The sequence below is a fragment of the Leptonychotes weddellii genome, chromosome 6 (genome assembly GCF_054177405.1).
Source record: "Leptonychotes weddellii isolate Sample4059 chromosome 6, ASM5417740v2, whole genome shotgun sequence".
Taxonomy (NCBI): domain Eukaryota; kingdom Metazoa; phylum Chordata; class Mammalia; order Carnivora; family Phocidae; genus Leptonychotes; species Leptonychotes weddellii.
The window spans coordinates 43,031,502-43,052,969 of record NC_138374.1 but is presented as its reverse complement, the minus strand read 5'-3'; the positions used below and the strand labels follow the sequence as shown (position 1 = coordinate 43,052,969).

Below are 21,468 nucleotides of genomic sequence, written 5' to 3'. Positions count from 1 at the left end.
TCTGTGGCCATCGGCAGCCAATCTTATTCACCCACCCCAGCCATCGTTTGTCCTTGGAGCATCTTCTCCGTATGCCCAGGGCTCGGTTCCCAGGGAACCGATTTAGACAGTCCCTGTCCTGACGGATGTCGGGCCCCAGCTGGAAGTCCTGCACATACGGCCACAGCTGGTTTGGAGCCCGAGAATAGGGACACTTCTGCCTGATCACTGCTGTGTCCTGGGGCCTTGCCCCCAGCAGGTGCTCAGGGAACGAGTGACTCTCACAGTCTGGGTTGCTACAGTCGGGCACTGTGCAAATGTGGGCGGCCTGGGTGGGTAGGATTCCCTGAGTGGGGGACTGCTCAGGAAGGACTCCCAGAAGAGGGTACAAGGAGCTTCATGGTGGGGCGGGAGCTTCCCTCTGGGAGAACAGTGTGGACACAGAGAGTCTGGGCTCTTGATTTGTCTGACACATGTTGACGCACTGGACTGGATGTGGTCTCGGTGCCAGCGCTGGGCTGACGGGGAGGCTGGCGTCCACGCTGCCCCCAGCCTCCGTGAGAGGGGCCATCAGGTGTCAGGGTCAGTGACGGGCATGCCAGGAAGCCTCCTCAGAGGACATGGGCGAGGGCCACCGGGCACAAGGGTGGTGTGAGGAGTGACGTGTGCAGGGCGTGGGGGTGGCCGGTTTGCCGTGCGAGCAGCAGAAAGGCCCCGTGACGGCCACCCGCGACACCCCAGCCCCAGTCCTCTCCCAGCACTCCTCTCCCTCCCTGCTGGGAGATCCTCATAAGGGTCCCGGAGGCGGTGGCACTTGCATCTCTGTGTCTGCTCATCTGTCTGGCTGTCTGTCTGTCTCCCGGCCTCTGCAGTGCTTTGACCTGGAGTCGTACCTGCAGCTGAATTGTGAGAGAGGGACCTGGAGGTGTCCTGTGTGCAAGTGAGTAGCAGCCGCCCCGGCGGGAGCCTCCCCACCTAGCCGCGAACGGGGGGAGCTCACTGGCCTCCCTCTGGCCCTGCTCTCCGGGGCCCAGCTGCCTGCACCTGCCCTAAAAGCAAAACAGGGAGCCCAGACACGGCAGAGGGGCTGTGAGCACAGGGGCTATGAGCAGTCCCCTTGCGTCCAGCTGTCACGGGCCATCCTCCTCCTGTCACTGCCTGCCGTAGGAACCAGCATTAGAGGCTCTTTGACACAGTGGAGGGGTGGGCTCTGCTCCTGCTCTCCAGGGTCCGAGAGCAAAGGCCAAGCCCCCCTCTCTTTTTTTCCAGTAAAACCGCTCTGCTTGAGGGCCTGGAGGTGGATCAGTACATGTGGGGCATCCTGAACGCCATCCAACAGTAAGTAGGCCTCCCCAGCCAGGGGCCGTGGGGGTGGGGGTGCTGGCCCAGATAGGCTGACATGAGCACGGGGATACTCCGGATAGCCCCTCGCTCTCCAGGCTGGCAGACCACTCGCCCGCCCGAGCTCTCACTTCTCTGTGACTCTGTCTCAGGGACTTCCCTACCTGGGGGCAAAGGAACTTTCCAGAAAGGACCAAACTCAGCCAGAGCAAGACAGTGCCCTGGACGGCCACTCCCTGGGTGGGAGGCCTTGGGGCCAGCTGCCGTGTGCCCAGCCACTTACTTTCTTCACCTTAGTCGCCCAGTAAGATCTCTCACACCTCTGTCCTGTGCAGAGTGTGGTGAGAATGGGGGCAGGGACACCTCAGTGTCTGTCTGAGCTGGAGGCTCCCGTATCCCAGGACCTCAGTTCTGCCCCCTTGCTCCCCCCAGCTCCGAGTTTGAAGAGGTCACCATCGACCCCACATGCAGCTGGCGGCCAGTCCCCATCAAGTCAGACCTACACATTAAAGATGACCCAGATGGCATCCCCTCCAAGCGGTTCAAGACCATGAGTCCCAGCCAGATGATCATGCCCAACGTCATGGAAATGATCGCAGCCCTGGGCCCCGGCCCGTCCCCCTATCCACTCCCACCTCCACCGGGGGGCACCAGCTCCAGCGACTACAGCAACCAAGGTGGGTGATACTGGACAAGGAGAGAGAGAGGAGACCCAGCAGGGCCCCAGGATTTCTGGGCTCATGTGGCAGGTGCGGGGGAGTGGGGGTGAGGGGGTTGAGGTCACTCGACTTGGGGGTACAGTGGCCCATTCGACATTTGTCCTCCTCTCCTTTGCCACCTGGTTCCATCCAACCCTGTGGGTCAGCACCCAGCTAGGAAGGCCCAAGTGAGGAGCTGCCCCATGAGCCAACCTCCTGCCTCTCCCACGCTGCCCTGCCCTGCCTCCTCGAGCTCCAGGGGACAGATAGCGCCTCGACATCTTTGGAGCCTGCTTTACTGGGGCCGCTAACAGAACACTCCCACTTGGAGTTCTTGGGCCTTCCCTGTGCCCTTCCATGTTACTCTGTGACATCTGTATTGTCCCTGTCCCTGCAGCACTCCCATCCTTCCAGACACAGAGTCCAGGGGTCTGGAGCTCCAGTCTTTGGCCACCAAGGTCACTGTCACTGCCTCTAACTCTCCCTGCTGCCCAGACCAAGCTGTACCCTACTGCCCTGGGTTCCTAGAAAGTTCCCAGCCCCCTTAAACACAGGGGATGGGAGCTCCCCACGGGATCCAGCCTCCTGTATGATTAGAGGCCCAGAGAGGTGAACCCACATAGCAGGGTCCCACAGCGTGCAGAGGGCCCCAGCTTTGCAGCATGCTGGGCCTCTGATTCCTCACTATGGCCATGGGGTGGAGGGAGCAGTGGCCAGGGAAGCCAGACAGCTGATTTCTAATGGTGACCTCCAGAATCTGATGCTGCTTTCTTTGCGGCCTGGGCAGATCCCGACCTCCCACTCTGGGCCCAGGTCTTCCCGCTGCTGAGGTGCAACCACGTGGGGGCAGTGGGAAACAGGTCTGGGGTCCTGCTCATCAGATCCTGTGCAAGGCTCAGACTCGGGCCTCGTCATCCCCGCCCCCCACCTCAGGAGCCTGGCCTAGCCCTTGCTCAAGTTCTGCCCCCCCATAACTATAAAACAGCTCACGTCCTGGGGTGCTAAGGCCCCCCAGAGAGAGATGCTGCCCTGTCACACAGCTGGGAGGCGTAAGGCCACAGGAGCCGGCTCCAGCCTCGGGGGCCAGGACTCCTCTTAGTTTACGTTACCCTTCCCCCCCCATGGGTGGCTGTCTTTCCCCCAGGGTGACACTGCCCTGCTGCCATCTCCTTCCCTCCCCAGGCAACAACTACCAGGGCCACGGCAACTTTGACTTCCCCCATGGAAACCCTGGCGGCACGTCCGTGAACGACTTCATGCACGGGCCCCCCCAGCTCTCCCACCCCCCGGACATGCCCAACAACATGGCCGCCCTCGAGAAACCCCTCAGCCACCCCATGCAGGAAACTGTGAGTACCTCTTCCTCGCCCTGACCGCCTCCCCCCTTTGCCCCCATCCTCTGCGTGGGACTGATGGGAGCAGAGGGCTCCCCCTCCCCGAGGACCTTTCTGATGTTTGCCTAGTTGCCTCCCGGGCAAAGGGGAGGACTGAGAATGAGATTTGGGTCTGGAGGAGCTCAGAGGGAGGGAGAGGCCTGACCCAGTCTGGGTCATGGCCCTTTGGCATTCTCGGACTTGGCTCTTTCACTCAGGATGTTGGATTCTCAGCTGGGGGAAGCTGCAGGCTCCCCTCGGCACACACCGCGCATACACGTGTCCACCTACCAAGTGTACCCACCTCGCCCCTGCACACGCCAGCCCCCCTACCCCCACAGCCTCTCTCCCTGACTTACACACACTCTTCTGCTGACTTACTGTAGCCCCAGCCATCTAGAATTTTGTCTCAGACCCAGGCACTTGCTCCCCAGGGGTCTGAATCTTCAGGGTATCACCGCCTCCTGCGGGAAGAAATGTTGGCAATTCTGTTTAGCTTGAGAATATTCGCTTCTCGTTGCACATCACGTTTTAACACACACCCACCGGTGGTAAGAGGCCCGGCCATCCCCTGGGTCCTCATCCCGTGAGCACTGCGTGGTTCTGTTCGACTTCGCAGCCATTTCCTGGGCCTGTGCTCTGGGCCAGGCCTTGTACCCAGTGTGAGCAAGAGAGATGTGAGCCTTGTGCCAATGGAGCAGTAGTTCTGGCAGCGGTCGGATGGAAGGAGTTGGGTTTTGGGAGCACTGAGGCCTGAGGGCTGAAGTCAGGCCTCAGTCATCTTGTGCATCCCTGGTCTCACCCCTTAGGAGGAGGGGGCGGTCACAGAAGGCCTGGCAATGGGGTTGGGCGGGCCTGCATCGGAGGACGAGGCTCTGGGCCCTCTCATCTTCCACCATGTGGCCTGGGAGGAAGGGCCTCTGGATGGTATTATGTTCCGTATGGAGTTGGCTCTGCCAGAAGCCGTCTTGTGGGCAAGAGCCACCGATTCTCAGCAGGAGTGACTGTTAACTGGAAGGCTAACAGGCTGAGGGGCAGTGTAGCAACTTTCCTCTGGAACTCCAGAAGGCCACGTCACACGTAGCTGCTGTCACGGGGCTTTAGCCACCTTTTTGCAAGTTACTTTCTGCCCCATGGGGCTTCTGACTTCTGGGGGCCTCTCTCCTAGCCCCCCTTCCTCAGCATTCTGTGCCCCGGAGTCACCCAGATCACACTCCACACACACTCACATGTCACACACCCTGACTCACAGCTCTCCGTTCCGGAAAATGGCCACAGGATGCCGCATACTTCTGGGTCCAGCAGGCTTTCTCCTGCCTTCTTAGCCGGGCCAGCTGGGGTCTTTGCAGAGGGACCTAAGCCCTTAGGTGACTTCCCAGCCCCCTCAAGATGCTCCCCAGATATGTACTGTCTTTCCCCATGTCTGAGCTTTTGCTAGGCGGCAGCTGGACCCAGAAGGACAGCTGTGCAAGAGAGATGGTAGGGTCACAGATACACTGTGCTACACCAGAGCAGCCTGGCTCTGGCTGAGCATCTGCCAGGAAGGACGCCCCCGCGTGCGGGAACTGGCGGGAAGTCTCCAGTGAGGCGTTGGTTCGCCGCAGGACCCTCCCTTGCATAGAGCACCTGCCCCTCTGGGCCCTAGGACATTCCAGCAAGTTGTCAGGGCCAAGGGGGACAGCTGTGTCAGCAAATCAGGGGACTGTCTGTCCTGGGCTGGGCTGCTCCAGGAGTGTGGAGCCACTCCCTGTGCCCCGCCCCCCCGACTGGGCACTGTGGGGAACCCACAGGTGTGGGTTTGGAGTCACAAGCTGGCCTCATAGTGACAGTTGTGGTGGCCATCCTTCCCGACTCTCGGTCCTTCGTATCTCGTGTGCATTCCCCACGCAGTCCCACGGTCCTGCGGTCAGGTCCCCGCTTGGAGGGGCTCACCAGACTGAGCAGAGGCCCACCACAAGGCCTGGGAGCAGCTTCCAGAGAAAAAGGGTCTGGAGATCAGGCTGCTGTTTCCCAACCCACGACGGAAAACAAAATGTCCATGTGGCCTCGATGATGGGGTGGGTAGGAAGGTACATAAAGACCCAGGAGACATGTGCTCACTGGAGGCCTGGCAACTCCGTCTCCCCTGGACAAGCATAGTGCACGCGGGGTGGGGTGACCTGTCGGGGCCCTGGCAGTGGGGTGAGGGCGTGGACTGGTGCTCCAAGATCGGAGCTCTGAAGGGAGGCTGTTTGGGACAGCACACAGACCAGCATACGGCCCCCTGCCCGGCCACAGCCCCATGTTCCAGTGCGTATGCCCACGGGGAAGCACGGGTCCTCTGGTTTGTCTGTCAGGGAAGCACCACCTGCCCCAGCCCCAGCAGGGTACACCCTACCCCCGACTCAGTGAGCCCTCGGGCTCACGGCGGGGCCTGGAGACCCCCGGGGAGGCAGCCTATTGCCGCCTAGGTGGATGGCCAGCAGGAAGGGTCTGGCAATGCGGAGAAGCCCCCCCAGCTCTGCTCCTCCGACTCGGATTCGATTCCGCCCTAGCCCGGGCAGCGGACAGGGCTCGTCCTGGGGCGCCGGCCCCTGCCACCTGGGGCTCTCAGAAGGAACCTCTGTGGCCAGCATCGCCCACCGACCGGGGCCCATGGTGGGGCGCAGACCCCTCCCGAGCTGCACGCCTGCCCATGCTGTCTGTCCGTGTCTGCTCTCCGCCACCCCGGCCCGCAGGGGGGCCTGCACCACGCTGCCAGCAGCACCCCTCCTGCCTCCCCGCTCCCTGGAAACATGCCCATTTTGCTTCTCCATTTTGCCCTTGCTGTTCATTGTGGTGGTGGTGTCCGGGCCGCAGAGGCAGAGGGGCTCGCAGGGGCCTGCAGCCCACTCTCGGTGTCCGCTTGTCCCCGAGCCCCTGGCCGCCTCCCTCCCGGACCCACGCGGCCTCAGAGGGCCCCTCCCCGCCTCCCCCTCCACAGCCTCCGGGACTGGCAGTTTTGGGGGAGGACTTTTTTTGTTTGTTTCTCTGCAAAACAACAACAACAAAGCATTGAGCTTTTGTAAGGGGGTGGCTTTGTTATTTTCCCGGTTTTGTTTGGTTTTCATTTCTCCAGGCATCTCGTCGCTGTACCTCGTCACCTCACATTTCTTTTCTCCTGCTCTCTCCTCCTCCACAGATGCCACACGCTGGCAGTTCTGACCAGCCCCATCCCTCCATACAACAAGGTTTGCACGTCCCACACCCCAGCAGCCAGTCAGGGCCTCCATTACATCACAGTGGGGCTCCTCCTCCTCCTTCCCAGCCTCCCCGGCAACCGCCACAGGCCGCTCCCAGCAACCATCCACACAGCGACCTGACCTTTAACCCCTCCTCAGCCTTAGAGGGTCAGGCCGGAGCGCAGGGAGCGTCCGACATGCCGGAGCCTTCGCTGGATGTAAGTTGGGGTCACCACTGGCCTTGGCCTGGGACTAGGCCTGGTGCCGGGACCTGCCCAAGCGCAGGGGTGGGTGTTGAGGGCTCAAGGCCCAGGGTGGAGGAGGTGCAGCTGTGAGGGGGTGGGTGGGTGGGTGGTGGGTGGGCCTAGCCAGCCTGCCTCCCCTGGCTCCAGAACCAGGGGACCCCACAGCAGGGAAGCCTCCCCGAGGGTCCCAGCATCCTTTTCCTGACCTTGCCGGCGCCTGCCCTCTGGCCCCCTCGGCCACAGTCCTGCAGCACCCCCCCCCCGCCCCGCCCCACCTCCCCGTCCCCCCCAGGCCCTCACAGAGTCCCCCTGGGGCAGGGTTCTGGAGGAAGCACAGGAAGGCCCCTGCCCTTCTTCTGACCCCCTCCCCGCCACCCCCACCCCCCACATCAAGCTTGCCATCTCAGTGTCCGCCACACTCTGGCCTGAGGCAGGGGAGGGGCTGGAGTGACAGGGTCCCTCTGTCTGTGTCGCCGGTGTGTGTCCGTGTCCAGTTTCCTGTCCGTGCGTCGTCCATGCCCTGTGCTTCTGCTTGCTCCATCGCTCGCTCTGAGAAAGGACCAGCCTCGGGTCATGCCAGGGTTCCTGGGACAGAAGTGGGTGCCTGAGATTCAGGGGTCTCCCACCTTGAGACCCAAATGATCTGGAAAGTGGGGTGGAAGGAGGCTCCCTGTGATGGGGGCCGGGCAGCTGGCTAGGGGCCCCTGCCCCTCCCCTCCCATCCCACACCCCTGGGCTGTAGATTCCCAGAGAGGAATCTGCTCTGTCCTCAGCCACTGCCGTCTGCACGCCCCAGCCCCACTGTCACCCTCAACCCCGGCAGTGTCCGGCTTCATGGTGAATGGGGTTTATTCAGCGGCGCGGCCATCTTGAATTCTCACCCAGCTCTCCTCCCCAGACCAGGCCAGTGGGGGTGCTTTTAGGTTCATGAGGATCCCCAGTGTGACAAAAAGGCTCCCAAGGGCCTCACAGTGGAGGAGGGTAGGGACAGTGTGCAGCCTTGGCCCCAGGGGCCGCTGGGAAGGACGGTGCTGTGCTGCCCTCCAGTCGTAGGCTCACCAGGGAGCAGTGAGCTCTTGAAGGAAGGTCCAGGGTGGCGAGAGCAACAGGCACCACGCGGCCTTATGTGCAAAGCCACATGGTTCCGACTGGGAGGCCCGTGTGACCCACACCTCCTCTGGGCAGGGTCTTGGGGCCCAAGGCACACTGGGATCAAGAGAAAGCCCCTTGATGCCATGAGCCTTCCCAGCTGGTGGGCCGGGGGCCCCCCCTCTCCCAAGCTGGGAATAAGCATGGGTATGCCTCAGACTAGCACCGTGGCCTGGATGCCTTTGAGGACAGCCAGCACGGTTAGTTTCCCCTGTTGGGCCAGGACCCCAGGCAGCAGCTAGAGGGCATGTGCCCCTGCAGTCCTCACCCTGGGCCAGCCCAGCCCCTCAGCTGACACCTCATCTGGGCTTCTGTACTTCTCTTCCAGCTCCTTCCAGAACTCACAAATCCCGATGAGCTCCTCTCGTACCTGGATCCCCCTGACCTGCCGAGCAATAGTAACGATGACCTCCTGTCTCTCTTTGAGAACAACTGAAGCCCGCTCCTCCATTGGGGCCATCCCTCCCCACTCTGCCTCCTTCCCTGTCTGTCCCCCACACACTTTACCACTGGGAGCCCCTGCCCTCAGACCGCCCCTGCTGCGGCCTCCTCAGAGCAGAGGGGCGGGAGGGTGCACTGTGAAGGCTGTGGGGGTCTGGTGCCCGTGCCCAGAGCAGGCCCTGAAGATGACCCTCGCAGTGGGGAACCGGCCCAGCGAGAGGGCACACGCTGATGAAGGCTTCCTGTCCCTCCGTGTGTGCTGATTCCAAACGACCCTCCAGTGCCCCCGAGGTTCTTCCGGTTTCTAAACTGTAACCCTGCCTCCCTGCTTCCTGGCCCAGAGCCTCCTTCAAGTGACTGTGAGCCTGAGAGAGGGGCACCCCGAGACCCAGGCAGACCCCCCTCCGAGCCTTGGAGGAACAGTGACGGTTGGCGGCAGTGAGAACGACCCACCCACCACCACCACCACCACCCACCACAGAAAAGCACAAACCTCTGGGAAAGAGAACTGTCTCAGGGGCCAAGGCCGTCACTTTGACCCCTGACCTCTAAGCCAAGGTGCCCTGTAAAAACACTCCTCTCTCAGAAAGCAGAGAAAAAGGACAAGATTCTGTGTTTGAGAGAGGGTGTGCCATTCCTGCTTGGGGACTGGTGGGAAAGGGGGTCAGGGTCTCCTCAGAGCCAAGACAACGCAGCTGGCCCCACGACCTCTGGACTCAGGCCGGGGGGTGGGGGCGGCGCAGAGAGAGAGTACCCAGCCGAAAATATCGTGCCCTTAGTTGGGGGACAGGGGGATGCCGCCAGCCGCAGTCGGATAGGAACGGCAACTTACAGCTTTGCTCCAAGCCACTCCCTGTTTTTAAATGACAATTTAATTAAGCTACGAAGTCATCTGAGAAAAGGGACGGTGGACTCGGACGGCAAGCAAACCATTTCTCTCCATGTGTCCTGTTCCCTTCCTCCCGCCCAGCCCACCTCTCCCAGACTGTTATGTGGGACACCCGCTTCCCTCTGTCCCCGTCCTCCTCTGTCCACCCTGCCAGCCGGGGGCGCCAGTGGAGAGGCAGGGGAGGCTCGGGGCACCTGCGCGGGCTTGGCAGCAGGAGCCCCGGGCATCGGCATCTGTGTGGCCCGCCTGCCCCGTCTGCCCCTGCGCTCCAGGCTGCCCCGGCTGCACCCCGGTCCGTCACCACACGTGCCGGAATGTGCCCGCCAGCATCCCGTGGTGTTTCCATGCCGCGCTTGGCTGCCGGCTTCTCCCTTCCTCCGTGTCCCTCTGCCCTGCAGAGCTGCCCACACTCCTGCTCGCTCGAGCAGAAGCAGCCTCTGGTTTGCCCTCCACTGCTTCGCTCCATCAGGCTTCCTGCTCTCGGAGTCTCCCGGGGAGCTTGTGTGGGCGTCCGTTTTGTTTGGGGGTCCTCTGTGCCCCCCCCAAGCCGCATGGCCTGTGATGCTGCTGGGCCGTCGGGTCACTTGGGTCACGTCTGTGAATTCGTTGCGCCCCTTCCTGCTGCTGCCTGGGGCCTCCTGCTTTCCGTCCACTGTCCCGCGTTCTCAATCTCCGTCTCTCCCCCCCCCCCCCCGCCGTGGCGGGTGGTCCCCAGCACTCCTCTGGATTTGACCAGAACGGTGGCCCCAGCTGTTGATTTCCCAGTCACTGTACCAGACGGCCGGCACACGGTTTTCTATAGGAAAGCTGCCGTGGTCCCCGCTCCCTTTTCCTTTGTCCCGTTGTCGAGGTTTTTTCAGACAGTGTGGTGTTCCGTATGCAAATCAATTATTTTAAGAATTGCTTTTGTAAATATCTTTGTGAATATTTTAGTATTGTCTTTGATAATATTCGACATTTTCATGACCTGGTTATAGCCTTTGCTGGTGTTTTTAAAAATACCTTGACTCAATGACAAAGACCGAGTCCTTTTTTTAAAAAAACAACAAACAAAAACAAAAAAGCAACCAGGGCTATTTGTACAGATGAAGGGACAAAGTACATGGGTGAGTGAGATCAGGCCACCCACTGCTTAGAGCCATCCCCAGTCGGCTGGTGGGAACTAGACGATGCCAGGTAGCATGTGGCCGAGGGCTCTGGCGGGTGGCCACACTCTGTGTTAGGCCATCTGGGAATGTTCTGCCCCAGACAGACTTACAAATGCCTTCCTTAGAAGTTCCTGCTTCCTGCTGTGCTATTTTTTCCCCAGAAAGGCCTGGGGTCCATTCTGGTTCTTATCGGGTGTCCCCACTCTGCTCACCAACTTACCCACAGCTTTCTAGTATAGAGGGTCGATCTGCTCCCCACAGCCCGGGCTCTGGGCACCTCCCTCAACCATCTCTGCATGGAAGCCAGGGCCTGGTTCCCTGAGGCAGGTTTCCTGGGGCCCCTCCCACGCGAACCTCCACCAGCAAGTTGGGCAAAGAGCTTTCCCGAACCGTGGTGCCTGAAGCCCGTGCTCTGGGGACGTGCTCTCCCAGAGTGATTTTGGAGCCAGGCCAGGAGGGTGAGGGAGGCAGAAAGGTATCCGGGGCTGGAGCAAGCCCCGGCTGGTGACAGATTCAGGTGACAACAGCCTCCCCGAGCCAAGGCGGCCGGTTCTGAACTCTAGGGAAGATGCTTCCCTCATCCTTTTGGACGACTACTTGGAGCCATAAGTAACCTCAGCAAAAACGAGGCCTCAGCAAGCCACTTCTCCATGACAAGCACCCACCCAGGCCGTAGACGCGTTTCTGCTGCCACTCCACGAGACGGACAGGGCGTCAGCGGGCAGGCGGGAAGGCCCGAGTACAGGCAATCACCCCATCTCCTTGGTTCGAAGCTTTACCCGTGTATCATGTTCCCTGTAGCCATTTTATTTTTTAAGAAACTTCTAATACTTTCTCCCTCACGGAAGCCCGAAACCCCCCAGAGAGCTACCCGTCTGCTCCCTCGACCTGACCATCTAGACAGGACGACGTCAGCAGCAGCGACTCAAGGGACAAGGGACGTGTGTACATATGTAAATGAGAAATAGAGACACGTTAACAGATGCATTCATTTCCCTTGGAATGTGTATTGTTTTTATTTTACGGAACAAAACAAAACAAAAAAAAAAAAAGGCTTGGAACTCCATCTTAACGTGGAAAAACTAGATCCTGTTTGTTAGCGTTTGTGAGGTCTCTCTTCACATTTGTCTCATGTAATATACTCTGACCCTGTGTGGAAAGGAATTTTTGTTCTGTTTTGTTTTTATTTTACCTACATGTACTATTTAGCTTCAGTGTACTTAGTCCTGCCACCTGTGTATTTTTAGGGTGCTATGGAAATAATGAAAAGAAACGGGGATTTCAGAAGAAAATTGTAACCAAATTCATACTTTGTATAATTTTTTGATATCATGATTGCAGGTGATTCACACGTACACACATAAACACACCCACAGTGCAGCCTGAAGTAACCCCCACAGAAACTGTCATCGTCTTTGTACATCTATGTACAATGCAATCATTTCATACTTTAAACTGGTCAGAAAACTAATTGTGATTTCTAGTCTTGCAAAGCTGTATGTAGTTAGATGATGTGACAACCTCTAATATTTATCTAATAAATATGTATTCAGATGAAACCTGTATATTAGGTGTTCATGTGGTTATTTTGTATTTAAAGATCAAATTATTTGACTATTGCTAGACATTTCTATACTCTGTTGTAACACTGAGGTATCTCATTTGCCCATGTTAATTGTTTTTTAAATAAATTGACAAAAAACGAAGGTTTGGCGAATTAGCTATTTTGTGAATTTTAAGGAGTGGTTTGGGTGTTTGTTTCTGCTTCTAAACCACCACCCCTGCCTGATCACCCAGCAAGAAAAACAGCAAGCAAGCGAGCAGTCAGGAGGTTTGGTGTTAATCTGGAGGAGCCCCTACCACGGGGTGTCTCTGGAGGAGGCCCTGGGACCTGGGACCGGGTGATCATGTTCAGACCCCAGAGCCGCCTCCTGGTGGGACTCCAGTCTGCAGCAGGCCCCGCTCTTGTTAGTGGGACAGCCGGGGTCTCGGGGAGGGTGTGCAATGCTGGCCAGCCTCAGAGCAAGCCCCTTGTGGACTTTCTAGGTTTGTGGAGCAGGAACCTATCCATGCCAAGCCCCAGAGGGTGCTGGCCAAAGCATCCAGAATGAAGACCTGGAAGCCCAGCGAGGCTTCATAGACCCTGCTGACTCAGCCGATCTCCCCCTTGGCTGGATCTCTCACCGTCTCCCTCCGGCCACCCTACTCCCCAGCACCCCTGCCCCCCACCATCCCAGGGGACCTTGGGTTTTCTCTTCTCCATAACTGTGCTTTGGGTGGGGTTCTGTAGCCATAGCCCCTACCCAGGCCACTGTCCTAACTCTACTTGTAGCCTCAGCCCCTGACACAAACTCACTGCCGTCCCTGTGTCTCCTCCTGGAGTTTGGGGAAGTGAGTCTAATTCTCAGAGCCCAGTAGCGAGCCGCTGCCCCGCCCCCCAGGTCTGGGCCTGGCCACAGGCACAAAACACATGTGGCTGCCCGGCCTTCCCTCCACAGGGACTGGGTGAGGGCACGTTCCAAGAAGGAAGTGGGGGCTGGCAGGTGCCCCCAAATATATCCCCTGGAGTGTAGCTGGGGTGTGTGTGGAAATGCGTGTCGAGAGCGTGTACAGGTCTCCTAAGTGTGAGGGGGTGGGGGGTGGGGGCACGCAGGAAGCAGCCAGGACGAGGGGTGCGTGGTTTCATCAGCCACGGAACTGCCTGTGGGGAACGGGGTGCCTGGAAGTCCCCTGCCTGTGGGGCTTCTCCAGGGTGGCCAGTTTCTCTTTCTGGTGCGAGATGGAAGGGGAGGGGGGGAAGGAGAAGTTACATTAAAAACGGAATCCTGGCCACCGCTGAGCCATGGACGCTGCCTTCTGCCCAGCTTCATGGGGGCAAGCTTACATGAGACAAATGTGACACAGCAGTCGCCTTAGCACAGTGCTGCTCCAGGACCCGGCGAGGGACCCGTGAAACCCACCTGGGCTGTGACCAGCACTCCTTCCTGAAATGGATGAGAGCAAAGGAGAACAGCAAGAGCACTTGGGAGGGTTCCAGAGTAAGGGAGGAGATGGATCGTGAAACGTTCGTTGCAGTTGTGCGTGCGTGTGTGTGTCTGCTGAATCATGATGTCAAATTAATTCTTACTTGTGGGTTGTGGTTGAAAACAAAAAGTTTGAATGCCATTGCCTTCAAGGCAGGAAGTGGGCAGGGGATGGGGAGGGAGAGGCAGGGCAGTAGGCTTCCCTAACGATATATAAAAAGCAAACCGTCCCTGCGTTCTCACTTCGGGGCCTGAAACCAGCGTTACTGCTAAATACAGGTCTGTGCTGCCTGTCCAGGCTGCGTGGAGACCCGCCCGCCCCAGCCCCACCCCACCAACTCCTCCCGAGCCTGGTCACTTCCTTCTCGGGGCCTAGAATAAGTCCCCAGGAGGAGCTCGAGGAGAGCCTGGCTCTCAGGGCTGCTTGGAGGGCGGCCCCCCACCTGGGACCACACATCCCATCCTCCAGCTCAGGCGTCATCTTGCGTTTCTGTTCTTTGCAACCCACCCCACAAAGCCCCCACCCTGAATCCAATGACCGTCCCTCCACATAAGACCATAGGGTACTATTGGGGAAAGTCACTCAGTCCCCCAGGTCAGTGCCAGGACAAATCAGGGTCTCTAGCCCCCCTGAGACCTCAGGGCATGGTCTCCGAGCCCCCCATCCACCCATGTGCCTTGTTCTGTCCTGTGCTCCAGCCTCCTGCTCAACCACGCCCACCTCACTCTAAGCAGGTTACTCATCACCCAGACCCCCTCACACCGTGCTCCCCCACTCACGACCCTACCTCCACCCTCCCCCGGCCTTATCTTCTTCTGTCCAGGCCCAGAGGATGTGATGGCCCTTCTCCAGTCAGAGCCAGCCCTTCCCCCAGCCCCTGACACCACTACCTCCTCCTCCCCCGAGAGGGGCTTCACTCCATCAGCCGGCCCCTTTCCTGCACCTTCCCCGGGTCTGGAGCTTTGGACTCTGGCGTGCTGAGGTCTACAGCCCACATCCCCACCCTTCGCCGTCCACCTCTCTCCACTCCTTCCCATGCAGACTCCTTGGCCGAGGAAGCTGCCCGTGCTCACTTGTCATCCTCTACTCCCTACGGCTCACGTCTCAGAAGTGCTCTGAAACTCCTCTTTGCAAGCCCGCCTGTGACCTCTTGGTCACTGAAGTCCATGCTGCTCTTGGAGACTGGCCCTCACGACTGCATTTGACAGTGGCCGTTCTCCTGGAAACTCTTCTTTTGGATTCCATGACAGCCCCTTCCGTTGGGGCTTCAGCTCTCCTTGAGGGCCCCTGACCGTGCCTTCTTTGCTGTCTTCATGGGTTCCTGTTGCAACTAGGTGCCGTGGAGCTCCCTCCAGTTCCCCTGCATCTGGCGCGCATGGCCCGCAACCACTCTCCACCAGCGAACCGCCTCAGCAGCCAGGGACCTCCTTGCCTGGAAGGTTACCCACTCCCCTCCCCCCACACCTGCACCCCTGCCGGGAAGCCCACAGCCAACCCCTGAGTGCTAACAGCAACCACAGGACAGCCTCTTTGCTGCCTGCCATGTGCTTAGTGGCTCCAGAATCTTCCCTGTGGATCCGGCCAGACTTTCCGTAAAGCCAGATGCTTGCTCGACCTTGTCCCCGTCCGTCTTCTGCCTCACGGCCTCCCCTGTACGTTCCCCCTGAGAGCGGTCCCTCGGTGAATCACAGGAACCTGAAGGCCTGTCTCAGGCGCTGCTCCTAGGCAACCCGACCTAAGGCAGTGAGGGCTTGGAGCGGGCCTGGGAGCCAGCCTCGGAGGACAGGATGCTGGAGACGGTCACTGACCAGATGGGAACGGGGCCCCGTCACTGGTGACAGCACCGGCCTGGGACAGCCAGGATGCGCTGTGACTTCCACCTGCGGAGAAGGGGGAGGGGGCTGCGCCCGCTGGGGCGGTGTTGCTGGCCTGTGACAGGTAGAAGGAAAGAATAAGCGTTGAGACTGTGGAACTGAGTGCCTATTGCTACGTGCCACTGATTCCTCGAAGAAAGGAAATTACAATCTCAGATCTCTTACTTGGCGATTTAAAACAATGTTGTGCAAGTCCGAGGAAACTGAAGGGAGGAAGCGTTGCAACACGCATCTCCCGCAGTCGGTGCTGATCATGGCAAAACCTCGGAGAGCGCTCGGCGCTCCGTCCCGTCAGGTGTCCTACGCCAAGATTGGGCCCCTAATAGGGAAGGAGTGAGACCCCAGGACTTGGGATGGGGAGACTTGCACCGACACTTGCCCCTTGGCAAATACCTGTTGCCACTTGGAGGGTCTATTATGACCAGCTGACAGAGAAGGAACATTTCTGAACTTGGTTCACAGGTGAGACAGCTTGGGATGTGGGTGCAAGCCACAGGGAGAGCCCCACTCAAGATGGAAAGACCGGGGTGAGAGGGAATCCTTCCACTAGGCAGGGATTTGGGCAGGACACCTGGCCATCTATTTTACATGGAGAGAGAAGCGACCTGAGAAAGGGACATACACATACTCGTGGGCCGTGGCAAGTGGCTTAACTAGTTGGTCAGAGGCCTGGAAAGAGTAAGACTGGACTTGGAGGGACGGGGAGCACCGGGTGGGAGGCAGGCAGGTAGGCCTATGGGAGTGGGCCACAAGTATGAGGATCCACGTAGCCCATTTTTACATACACTAGAGAGCGTCCACTGCGGAAGACAGTGGTCAACCAAGGACCTGGGACAACTCGGCCCAGAGAACAGCCAGTCTCTCTTCTCACCCCTCACCCCCACCTAGGCTTGCACCATCTGGGCTCAAGAACAGAGCATCCTGGAGACAGAGATCAGGTTATATGGGAGCCCACCAGCTTCGGTTCCCTCTCTCCAAAGCCGGTCCAGCTGCCGTCATGGCTGAATGTCCACCCTGTCTTCAAGACAGACCATGTTGGGGCGCCTGGGTGGCTCAGTTGTTAAGCGTCTGCCTTCGGCTCAGGTCATGATCTCAGGGTCCTGGGATCAAGCCCCGCATCGGGCTCCCTGCTTGGCGGGAGGCCTGCTTCTCCCTCTCCCCCTCCCCCTGCTTGTGTTCCCCTCTCGCTGTGTCTCTCTCTGTCAAATAAATAAATAAAATCTTAAAAAAAAAAAAAAGAGAGAGAGACCATGTTGAGTCTTAGACATTAACACATGATGAGGAGACCAACTAGCCCCTTGGTAGCAAGTTTATTACCCAAGACCCCCTCTATCCTAGAAAGGGCACCCTGACCAGGATTGATCCATACTCCAGGAATGGGCTTGCCTCTCCTTGCTATGGAGACTTAGGCCATGGCCACTGTCTGGGAGCTCACGACAACACCACTGCAGACAAAGAGAGCCTACACACAGAAAAGGGGGTGTGGCCATGGACACAGATACACACTCATAGGTTCCACTGGGGCCACTGTGTGTCACGCCAGGCAGAAGCTGCAGACCCGATGCAGGGCCAAACGGCCTCTTCAAGATGCAGCTGAGCTACCGGAGGGGATGGCGTCCTGGGAGAACGGCACGCTACCCTCCAGGCTGCACCGAACATCGCCAGCCAACGACCACCCCGGCTCTCCCAATGGGCAGGCGGATTAAACTGAAAGCGAGAAGCAAGTGGGTCTGAGCAATGCAAGGGGAGGACTGCTTTAACACCAGGGCCCTACCCAAATCCCCCTGCTGGGCCCAGGCACCCCTCCCCCAGCTCGGAAGTGTTGGCTCTTCACAGCTCGAAGCAGCCCTTACTCTAGGGAATGGCCCGGAGGTGACAGGAGCTGCCTCATCTGGGAAGCAGCCGCCTCTTGCGGGCAGCCCACAATGACCAATACGGAGTATAAAATGCCAGCCATCTTTCCTTGCTGGGAGACCACGCTGTGCTGCATGTCTGCTCCAGAGCCCTCGCTCTATGATCAAGCCGGGTTGGGTGGGGGGGTCTCTCCCTGCTACACTCCCCTCTTACAGGTGCTTTCGGAAGACCCCCCCCAATACATCAACTTCGCAAGAATCCCGGTCTCAGGCTCTGCTTCCCAAAAACCCCTCTCACCTTCTCTTCGTGGTGGTCTTGCACCCTTTCCTTAGTCTGCAATCTCTCCATGTGCATCTCGACCTCTCCTATGACCTTAACGACCACACTTTTTCTCCAGTTTATACAAGCTTTTTAAAATGTTTAATAGTTCATTTTTCCAACAACGTTGAAGTACTTGAAAAATATCGAAAACCTGACCAAAAGAGTAATAAAACTTACGATATTTGAAACTTAAATATTTCATTTATCCCTGAAGCAAGATCTATGATCGTTTTACTTTCCCGTCTTCAGTGGAAGCAACTCATCAATAATACCTTAAAAATATACTTGTTACCTATCTATTTTTCAACTGTGAGGTTTGCCATGTTTTATCATTTCTCATGATCTAGTGCGAAGCTTAAGTAATCTCACATTGATTTCAGCTTACTAAAACCTCATTCACAGGACCCCACTGTGTCTATTATTGTTAAAAGAAATGATCAAGACCACTTCTCAATTTGCGTAAGATTGCACTAGGCAAAATCTGTGAATCAGTTTTAGAAGAAAAAACATGATGGTATTTTTTTTTTAGTGTATTCAAATTGATACCTGCATCCACTGATTTATACATTTCTGATTTCTTTCTTTTTTGTTTATTTTCTAATTCAGATATTATATTCATCTATCTTCCTACGTTTTAAAGTTTTGATGACTTAACTCCTTAAGTATCTGTTTAATCTGACATCTTATCTCCATCCCTAATCCTGTTACTGAAATTCAAGACCACCATCAGTTCCGGTCTCGACTATACAAAGCTTTCAAATGTGTCTCTTTGCCCCAGTCTTGTTCTCTTCAGACCCATTGTGATGCAGACTTCTGTCCCTTACTCAAATGGGGTTCTCCTAACCTTCCAGGTACCTGGGAGTATCCCACCTCCCCACCCCATACAGGTGGACCCATGTGAACAATTCTGGAAAACAGGTTGTGAGCTTAAATAATGGGGGTCACTTCTAGGCCGCAACATTTTGTTACCATTGTGAGGATCCCCAGCATGGCCGTCCCCTGCCCCATGACAAGGAGGCTATGAGTTATAAATGGTGCAACTGCAGGATGGTGGTGCCTCTCTCAGCCTGGGGCCCTGAGTGGCTCGTGGAGCCAAGCGTCCCATTGATCTATGTTGGAAGTGTAGCTTGAATAAAAAATAAAATCTTTATTATATTAAGCCAGTGACATGGAGTGTTAATTTCTTCCTGCAGCAAAACCTTGCCTGTTCTGCCTCGTGCATCCATCCTTACAGGACTACCTACTGCTAATCATACAGCCCCTTACTGAACATTTGCTACACGTCAGGCACTATACTAATTGCTTTATTCGCTTAATTTTGTTTATTCATTATAACAAAACCACAGGGTAGATGCCATTTTATAAAAGAGAGGCGTGAGGACCAGACAAGTTAAGTAAGTTACTTTCTGAAAGAGGAGGTTCCAGACCCTAATGTCTATAGACCCAAACAGGGAAAGGTCGGGCGTAAGATACAATTTGTGGGCAAATTAAATACACAGAAATATTCCTCCTTTTCATTAAGACATATGCTTTCTCTCATTTTTCCCCAAAGACATCACCCTCTTGGCTGATCATTTTGATAAGAGACATGATGCACTAGTTTTCTATTGCTGCTGTAAACAATTACCCCAAACTTAGTGACTTTGTGAAGGCCAAAACTTCAAAATGGTCCTTTTTTTTTTTTAGGTTTTATTTTTTATTTGTTTGAGAGAGAGAGCACGAGTGGGGGGTGGGACACAGGGAAAGAGAGAATCAGACTCCCCACGGAGCAGGGAGCCTGATGTGGGACTCGATCCCAGGACCCCGAGATCATGAACTGAGCCGAAGGCAGACACTTAACCGACTGAGCCACCCAGGTGCCCCAAGATGGTTCTTACTAGGCTAAAAACCAAGATGTCAGCAGGTTTGTGTCCCTTTCTGGAGACTCTAGGAAAGAATCCATTTTCTTGCCTTTTCCAGCTTCCAGAGGCTGCCATGTTCCCTGACGCATGGCCCCTTCCTTCCTCCACCTTCAAAGTCAGCAACGGCCAATCAAGTCTTTGTCACGTCTCATCCCTCTGACACTGACTCTTCTGCCCCATAGTCCACATTTAAGGACTCTTGTGATTCCATTGGATCATACAGGGTCATTTCTCCATCTCAAGGTCAGGTCATCAGCAACCCTAATTCCATCTGGAACTTTAGCTGCCCTTTGCCATGTACCATAACATATTCAGAGGTTCCAGGGATTAGGGCGTGGCATCCTAGGGACGCTGCTCTTCTGCCTACACATGGATACGGAGAATTATTTCTCCACTGTAAGAAAACAGCAGTGCCAGCTCCTGCTGAGGAGCAACAATGCCAGGGCATTGGCGTTGGGCAGGTAGTTGGGAGAGGTAGAGACTGTGGACAACCAGCAAGCATCAGCTGTGACCAACGGGAATCTGCTTCTCTGGGTGTTTATTGCCAGGTCGGCGCAGACCCAGTTGTTGCCAGTCTTCAATTTTCCAAGAGAATCTGGAAATGCAGATTTTTTTAAAAACGTTAACAAGCATACTAAAACATGCACAGACACCATGTAGCCCAAAGAAAGCCCATATGTGGGCTGCATCTGATTCAATGGCCCCTAGTCCTTGACCTCGACCCAGGGCCATATGCTGGTATAAGTGGCAGGACTGAGCTGCAAGCCCAGAGCTGTGGGACTCCAGAGGGCAAAGCTTAGCCACCACGTTTGCTCCTCTTGATCAGCTGGACAGACCCAGGCCTGCTGAAAGCCCTTCAGAGATAGCCATGGTCTGCAGATCCCAAGACTGGTCCCATCTCCCACCATCTCAGCCCTGAAATTCGCTCTCTCTTTAGCCATCGTCACACACCACCCTGCTTCTCCCTTCCATATCTCTGCCAATGACTGTCCCCTGTCCTAAATGCCACACTGGACTTCTGCCCACCCTCACCCTCCTTCCCTGGAAACCACCACCTGCCGCTGCTAAGGGACCGCCAAATTTTGCCCGCACAACCAATGGCCCCTTGTTCTCGGCCAGCTAGACCACGATAGGCACACAACCCAAAGGATTAGCCGGCCGGTGACCCACCACATTCCCTCGCTCGCGCAAGAATTTGGCTTGAGATGAGAAGGCTGCAGGGTGGCTGCCTGTGACCCCAGTTGGGCTGGAAGCCTGGCCCCCTCTCTTAACTCTTCCTGCTTATAAAGGCTCTCTGTTGTTAGGCCCCAGCTTTGCCCGGACTTAGTCCCTTCCCTCCAGACTGCATGAATTCCTTGTATCTTCTTAGGAATTTTCTGATATCAAAAGTTACATCTTCTGACACCTGCCACTAGACCAAAAGGAGATTTCTAGCTTTTAACTAAGAGGATGCTTGTTAGAACGAGAATACTTGTCCAACAAAGATCAGGTCTCAGCTTTAATGGGCTTGAGAGACTCTGAAGTCCCACCAGTGGCCCTTTCTCCCTATTGCTACTGCTCACTGTTCAGGACCCAGTGTCATCCCTGTGAGGCAAGAAAGACCACCCCAGCCAGAGCGTAGCTGGTAAGGCAGCACGATCCGAAGACCCTGCCCTCGGCCGCACCCCAGAGTCTCTCCTTAGGTTGGTTTTGTAGCCTGACATTCGAGGTGGTTCCTGGCTCGTGGAGTGGACATTTATTTATTTATTTATTTATTTTATTTTATTTTATTTGAGAGAGAGAGACAGAAATAGTGACAGAGATAGCAAGAGAGAGCACGAGCTGGAAGGAGAGGGAGAAGCAGGCTCCCCGCCGGGCAGGGAGCCCGATGCGGGGCTCGAACCCAGGACCCCGGGACCATGACCTGAGCCGAAGGCAGACGCTTAACGACCGAGCCACCCAGGCGCCCCCGGAGTGAACATTTAATGTTCTACCTTGCAGTAAGCACCCCTCCCTTCTTCCAGGCATAGTACCAGCTGATTCTGGGGAATC

At 56.7% G+C, this 21,468-nt stretch overlaps 2 protein-coding genes across 2 annotated transcripts in view; one reads left to right on the top strand and one right to left on the bottom strand.

Annotated features, from left to right (window-relative positions):
- The window catches only part of ZMIZ1 (zinc finger MIZ-type containing 1), a 102,758-nt gene extending 90,589 nt beyond the window's left edge, over nt 1-12,169 (top strand). Inside the window, exons 16-21 of the mRNA XM_081823091.1 lie at nt 852-919; nt 1,249-1,317; nt 1,753-1,997; nt 3,201-3,367; nt 6,552-6,809; nt 8,314-12,169. Coding sequence (XP_081679217.1) covers nt 852-919; nt 1,249-1,317; nt 1,753-1,997; nt 3,201-3,367; nt 6,552-6,809; nt 8,314-8,421 — 915 coding nt within the window. The 3' untranslated portion in view covers nt 8,422-12,169. The remainder of the gene's footprint in view (nt 1-851; nt 920-1,248; nt 1,318-1,752; nt 1,998-3,200; nt 3,368-6,551; nt 6,810-8,313) is intronic.
- Nucleotides 12,170-16,503: 4,334 nt separating this feature from the next.
- ZCCHC24 (zinc finger CCHC-type containing 24) overlaps nt 16,504-21,468 on the bottom strand; it is a 115,238-nt gene continuing 110,273 nt past the window's right edge. Inside the window, exon 4 of the mRNA XM_081824014.1 lies at nt 16,504-20,032. Within this exon, the coding sequence (XP_081680140.1) occupies nt 20,015-20,032 (18 nt within the window). The 3' untranslated portion in view covers nt 16,504-20,014. The remainder of the gene's footprint in view (nt 20,033-21,468) is intronic.